General features: G+C 32.2%; 1 protein-coding gene across 1 annotated transcript in view; it reads right to left on the reverse strand.

Annotated features, from left to right (window-relative positions):
* Nucleotides 1–41: 41 nt before the first annotated feature.
* Nucleotides 42–7,446, reverse strand: part of LOC106686112 (uncharacterized) — a gene marked incomplete at its 3' end in the record, with an annotated part of 19,429 nt that continues 12,024 nt past the window's right edge. Inside the window, 2 exon segments of the mRNA XM_014429250.2 lie at nt 42–300; nt 3,383–3,641. Of these exon segments, the coding sequence (XP_014284736.1) occupies nt 42–300; nt 3,383–3,641 (518 nt within the window).

The raw sequence follows: 7,446 nt of genomic DNA on the forward strand, positions 1-7,446 counted from the left end.
ATATATAATGTAATTTTTTAGCAATGGTTATTAATACTCACAGAGGGCAAATGGTGTCCAACTTGACTGTATAGAAGTCAAAAGTTTTTAATATTTCTTTGTTGACTTTTGCATGAATTGCCAAACTTATCAAAAGTTTCAGTTTTTTCTTTTCCTCTCGATTTCTTCTCAACGTGGCCCATTTTCGGCGTGTAATCCTACCTAATAATGAATCTCTAATGGCAATAAACATGCGGAAGAATTTAAATTCTAGCTTCACACACTTATCTCTGTTCCCGCCGAACATTATGTGGTGTGTGCCTAAAATAAAACACAAAAAAAGTAGTTAGTTAAAATTTAACTTTAATAGCTCACAGTAATAATTCATTAAGTATTTTTAAAATTGGTATTAAAATGTGTAGAAAATATAAGCATTAAGATATTTTATTTTATTCTAAAAACATACTCTGATACTCATATTTGTGCATTCTAAACATTTTCATTATCGATGGAAAGTGATGATTATAGTGAAAAGTGTTAGGTTTTTTCGAGTAAGCAACCAACTATTAAACTTTATGCAACATTAAAAGTTGTTTTTCACCTAAATTAACCGGATTATGAAATTATTTTAATATTACTGTTTCAATGAAAAAAAAAAATGAATTATCGTATTTTTACAATAAAAATATTCATAATTTAAGAGCTGTAATAGAAAAAAAATATTACATTTAATTCAAGTATGTGTTTAATAACTGTTTTAATAACTTTACCTGTTACATATGCATAATATGCCTTGAGTTTAGATCAGAACTAAAATAATGGTGCAACAATATAGCGTAGTATTTAAACAATTTATTTATTAAGTTGAATAAAATTCAATTCAGCAAAATCCTTTATGAAAATTACCAATACAATAGATATTATTAAACACTAAATCTTAACAAGTACAACTGGACATTAAACGACAATTTAAAATTATTTAATTGATTATTCTCATTAAATATTGATTACAAAAAACAAAATTCCTTATCAGATGTGCTTAAAATATGTTAATTAAACTAATAAAAATTAGTTCATCAATATTTCCTGCAAAACATTAATTACACAAAGTTCCTTAAAAATGTTCCCAATGTTAATTTGGTTGATTTTTACTACCTCTTCAATAGCCTAGCTGAAAACAAGTATATTCATCCTCAACGATCCAAACTAAACAAATTTTAAAGTAGGAAGAGTATAAGGAACTAAGGGAGAATCTGTTAGAAACGAAATTGGGGGCAGTCAAAATAGATCAAAATTAAAGTAAATTTAACCTAAATGATATATTTTGAGTGAGGGCTCATTCTGAAATAGAATATGCTGGCGAGACAGGGCAAAGCTTTTGGGTTCATAGCTTCAGACCGCGTCAAAGTCGTCCAAAATTGCATTGAATTTAATCCAGTAGATATATTTTTGTGTGGGATCTACGAGTATAAACCGCTTCTTCGCTATCGTTGAATTCGAATTTTCTCGTACTAAGCAAAACTTTACCTAAATTAACATTCTTAGCAATAATTAAAAAAAATAAATTGGCGTATATATGTGTATGATGTGGGGGATTTGGTCCTAACATTGAATTTTATGCTATTAAACTCATCTCATTACGCGTAAAAAGCGCTAAATATGCAATTTTATGTTATAAAAATCTAAATCATGCGATTTAACCCGAAAAGAGCAAAATATGCCGATTGTGTGTAATAGTGAATTTCAATATATTATTCCATGGATCGGGAATTAGATAGAAAATAGATTTAAAACATGTTCGAAGGAATGGTATAAGGTATAAGATGGAAATTCAGACCCCGCTTATAATTCTTTAAGTGCTCAATTGCAACAGAGGAACTTTGTTGGACTTCACCTTTCGCTAATCGCGGCAATTACCGGACTAAATTAAAACTAGTCCCTGAGATTGGAATAATTGAGCTCAATTCATTAAATAAATTTATAATAATTATTAGTTTCCTTACATTATTATATTTTTATTTCTGCAAAACTTTAACGTAAAGAGCTCTATTAGGCTTTAAAATAATTTATCATGACCCTTTATATTGGAATAACAGTTTCCACAATGTTCGCCAAAATAAATGAACATGTTGGTTTTTTTTTTCTATAAAAAAAAAGAAACGGTTCTTGAAAACCATGTCTCAGAAAATATTGAACATACAGTTGTCTATAAAGTATTTTGCAATACTTATATTCTTAGGAGTACCAGTTTCCAATACATATGCTAAAATATATTCATAAAATTTTGACTTTTGTTATTTTAAAAAAACGTGGTATTAGAAAACTGCATCTCAGGATATATTAAACATACAACTTTCTATAAAGTATTTTTTAATAGTTATCTTCTTAGGAGTACCAGTTTTCAATATACATGCAAAAATATATTCACAAAATTTTGACTTTTGTTATTTAAAAAAAAATGTGGTCATTGGAAAACTAACTGTATCTCAGAAATTATTTGAAGTACGAAAGTCTATTAGAATCCAAATTGATGCTAGCTAAATACCATAGATTATTTAATAATGATCGTCTTCATAGGAAACATATTTCTTGGGAAACTTTGATGCTGTCACGCGCTATGAAACTGACCGCTTTAGACTAATACACCAGGGTATGTGTTATTTTGGGCGATTTTGACAGGTTACCGTTCTGTATTTCTACCGATCTGGGCTATCAGACTGATTGATTCTCGGTTGTGGACTATTTATTTCAATAAACATACTCCTGCTTGAGACGCAGTAATTAGAATAATATTACTTTATTTACCTGATAAATGTATTATTGTAATATAACTGGAATAATGATAAGAATAAAGTACAAACTAATATATGAACCATTTATTAAACATATTAACTCAAACGACCCTTTGTTAATATTCATGAAATGCTCCATTAATAAAAATGATAATAAAGCTGATTACAGTATTTACTGATTTTATACAATTATAATTTTACATTACACCTTTTTATCAATAACTATCTTTATCAATTATCTTCGAGAAAAAAATTCCTCAACTATTTTCCGACTGCTTAGCACCTTCTAAAGCCTTCTTTAACACTCTGAAGTTGCAACTATCCTTTAGTTCAAGTTCCTTAATCCTACAATTAACTAGTTTAAATATAACTACTTTTCCATATAACTGTTTACATTGGCTTGGTTATGAAATGGCTAATGTAATTTTATTATTACAGTTAAAATAAGATTTTTTTTTGTTTTCTTTTTACAGATTCCGATAGAAAATCAGTTCAGCACCGTACATTAATTTATATGTACGGGGTAATTTTACTATCTGACGCGTTCTGAATGCATAAATCTACTTATGAAAAAGTAAGATGGATGAAGAGGATGATCAGAAGTATCATACCTAACATTCCAAGACGATATTTTGGTGTTCTTTTGGTTAATTTAAACATGTGTCGAAAAGCATATTCATAAAGCCTTTGATCTTCCTGGACATTCATTAGTTTTACAACTAGATAGGCCTCTGCGTCGTACGCGAACGGGACTAGCCTTCTATAGTAGATTAAGTATATGCTAGCCCTGATACAATAAAGGATGCTTGAGTAAAAAACAAATATTATGCTGTCTGCATAAGCCTTCTTCTTCATGTCGAAATATAAGTGCTGAAACAATATTGTCGTTAAAATTCAATTTATACGAACTTAATCTTTAAATTTAATACTTAACTATTTTATTTATCAATCTAACTCAGTAATTAGGTATGGAATATTTGATATAGATTTGTAAATAAATATTTATACTACAAGATTGTTGAATCTTTATAAATCAAAGCATTAAATGAATAACTCCTACTAATTTTTTTTTCCTACGCCACAGGAAGGCTATTATGCCATTTTCCCTCTCGCAGTCCAATACAATTTTACTCTTCCTCTTAGTTGGTCCGCATCCTGCTCAACATCTTCTAGACCAATACACGTTAAAAGATGGTCTCCATCCATGTCTCCCATGTTGCATAGAGGACATTTCGGGGAATCTACAATGTCAATTCGATGGAGGTGTTTTTGGGGCAGATCATGTCCTGTTACTAGCCGAAAACAAGCCACTCTCTCAGCTCTGCTAAGATTGCCAGGAATTCGGTTATCCTTATGCAGCAGGCTCTCCCACTTCTTTTCTTCCGGTTGAGCTTTGTGTCTATCACTTGTTCTGTCCTTAAGAGACAATAAGAGCTTATAAGTGATTTACAGTTCTGTAGGAAAGTGGTAGAACAGGCTTCTCTGCACAACCGAGCTTAGCCAACTTGTCAGCTTGTTCATTACCATCTATACCAACATGGCCTGGTATCCACTGCAGAGCTATAACCCTTCCTTCTTTCTTCATGATAGCAGCCATCTTTTTGCACTTTTCTTCCGTGGGTGACTCTGCGGCACCTGGTGTTGTTAAAGTTTGTATTACTGCTTGGGAGTCGCTGAAGATTACAGTGTTGTCGTCGCATTCAATAGTGGCTTCAATCGCGTTGCAGATACCCTGCATTTTTGCATCATAATTTTCACGTCCAGCTCCTACTAATTATGGGAACTATTGTAAAGGTTCCTTGTATAATATGTAGTGATCAGTACTCTTCAGCTTTTGAAGTATTTATCAAAATGAAAGTTTCTTACACTTCAGCATAAGAATATTTTTCAAAGTTGTATACCGAATTACATAATCCGGCTCGCAATTAAAATTAAGGAATATAATCAGTGTGAATCATACAGTGCAGAATTATATAAGGTTGTAGCGACCATACTACTATCGGTTGGGCACCGCTCAAGCTGCCAATTCATCGTTACATACTGACGCGACGCTACCTAGCTGCCGCAACGAGAACTACTACAGTTGTAAGGCAAACATCATATATTGAAATTTATATGTTTAAAATTATTTTACTGTACAAATTAATAACCACGTTATATGTCGAAATATTCTTAAATATACTTTAGTACAATAGAATCTTTTAATACACTAAAAACGAACGTCTAACACATAGAATCTCTCGATGGCGTTTAATAGAGTGTTGACTAAGCAGAAATTAGAAGACATGAGTTCAAAATTCCCCTTCAGAGAATTCTCCTCCTCAGGAGGCAGTGGATCAGTATATTCTGGTGCTATTTTTAGAAATATTTGTCTTTTATTTTACACTGCCTTCTCTGAATCACTCTTCCTTCCTAAACCTTTTATCCCTTTCGTAAGGATCTACGGCTCGTTCCCGTAGAACTCACCAACCCCCTACGACTGCAGACTTTCCGTAAGATTCATGCTGCCATTTTAACAAGCTCACATTTACAATGGGAGTCAGAGCCATCTAATCTAACACAGCCACCTAGACAAGCTCTGCCGAAAAGTTCTGCCCGTTCCTTATAATTCAACAAATCAAAACTTTAAAGACCATGTAGGAGCAGAATCCTTTTTTGACATCGAATGTTGTGTAAAGGCTTGACTTAGCTCAACAGATCATTTTGGACCATATTCCGAAACCAGGATTGGTGTAGAAATATTAGAGATGGGTGCAACATCTTTTTATACCACTTGAGAGCCAAATATATATAGATTTCTGCTCACACGGGAAAAAATCGAATCCTTCTTTAGACGGAGGAACTAGGTATGAACAGTTCTAGATTCAAAAACATTGCAAGGAAAAGTGCATATTGTGAACCCGGAAAACCTGCTTCCTTCCACTCTAAAGCAAAGTTGGGTCTGAGTAAGAGAATGTTTTTTATGGTGGGACATTCGAGATACATTTTGAGCTACTAGAACCGAACGAAAAGCTAAATTCAGAGAGATAATGCCATCAATTGGATAATTTAAAAACAGCACTTCAAGAAAAGAGGCCTTCGATGTAGAAAAGACATCATTACGCTTCGTGATAATTCCGGGCCACATATTGCTTTGGGAACTCGTCAAAAACTCGCAGAGCTAGGGTGGGAAATTCTTTCGCATCCAACACACTCCCTTAACCTAGCACTCTTCGGTCATCACCTGTTTTTGTCCAGGCAAAATGTTTTGCGGGGCAAACAATTAAAAACGATGGAGATATCAGATAAGAACATCCTTAATTTTTCATGTCTAGGGATAAAGCATTTTTTAAAAATAGGATGTGCCAATTGCCTTAACACTGGTAAGAAGTTATAAATAATTATATCAATCATATTATTCAAGGTATGAACAATTATTATATTATTGTATTCTATCCTAGAACCGGACAGAACTTTCCGGCACACTGCTATATTTTGATTGATTAGGCAGAGGAGGGCCTCCAGGAAGATGAAGTGGTTCGGCTGGAGAAGGGTTTGATGATGGCTGCCCTATAGTTATCATAACTGAAAAACAAGATACGCCATTACCACTAAATGTTTTATTGTTTATTTTTTTCTATTAATTTTTAAAATTGGACCTTTTTTATTATATTCACAATTCATTTCTCTTTTTTCCGATACTTCTTTAAATTAACCAATACATATCTTAAAACTGCATACTCCTATGCATTATATTTTATCTTTCACACTGAAATCTCTCCCTCTGTTTTTGTTTTATCATTCTTGTACTAGACTATATAAAAATAAACCTTCTCATAAAATCTTAAATCCACTCCACTTTCAAAAACAATAATAATGAATGAATATGGCTCAAATTGATAAGAATGATATATTATAATGAAATTGTGGTGAGTGTTGTTCCCCTATGGTACGTGGCCATACCACCTTTAAGGAGAATCGCAATATCAATCTAAATTTGATTCGAAGAGGATAATCAATAACATTTAATATTTACTTAACATAAGTTTCTTAGAAATTATTGTCAGCTTATTAAATCCACTATTTGATATTTTCAGAATCTGATTTTAAAATCGAACATGTAAATTAAAAGAACCTTTATATAAATTAGATATTTTAAGCTTATTATAAATCTTGGAAAATGATGAATTTGGAAATTTGTTTTTTTAAATACTTTTTTATTTATTGATAGATATTACAATCTGCGACACAGTTGTGGGCAATAGATAATAGTGATGAATGATCTCATACATACTAAAATAAAATTAAAAAAATAAATGAATGAAAAAAAAAAACTCTGAAAATATATACAAACAGAAGAGTAAACAAAATGAACATAATCCAACTACAATTTTGAAATTGAAAATAATTTGGGACAGTAGGATGTATGGTATATAGCAAAAAATAGCCCACATATGTTTTGAACGTATCAAACGTTTTTGTGAAGCACGTTCATACCTGTACTAATATACAAGGGTGTTTGCGGCTTTAGCGCACTTGCTCAGCCTCCACTGGCTCATTACCAGTGATGCGGCGAGAGGGGTGCGCTGGGATCTCTTGAGCTCTGCTCTACCCCTCACACGTGGGGGATAGAGTGGACTCAGAGATCCTCAAGTCGATTGTGTAAATATTGTATATATTATTTTATCATTATGTT

This window comes from Halyomorpha halys, unplaced genomic scaffold, assembly GCF_000696795.3.
Source record: "Halyomorpha halys isolate HHAL.00 unplaced genomic scaffold, Hhal_1.1 Scaffold778.1, whole genome shotgun sequence".
Taxonomy (NCBI): domain Eukaryota; kingdom Metazoa; phylum Arthropoda; class Insecta; order Hemiptera; family Pentatomidae; genus Halyomorpha; species Halyomorpha halys.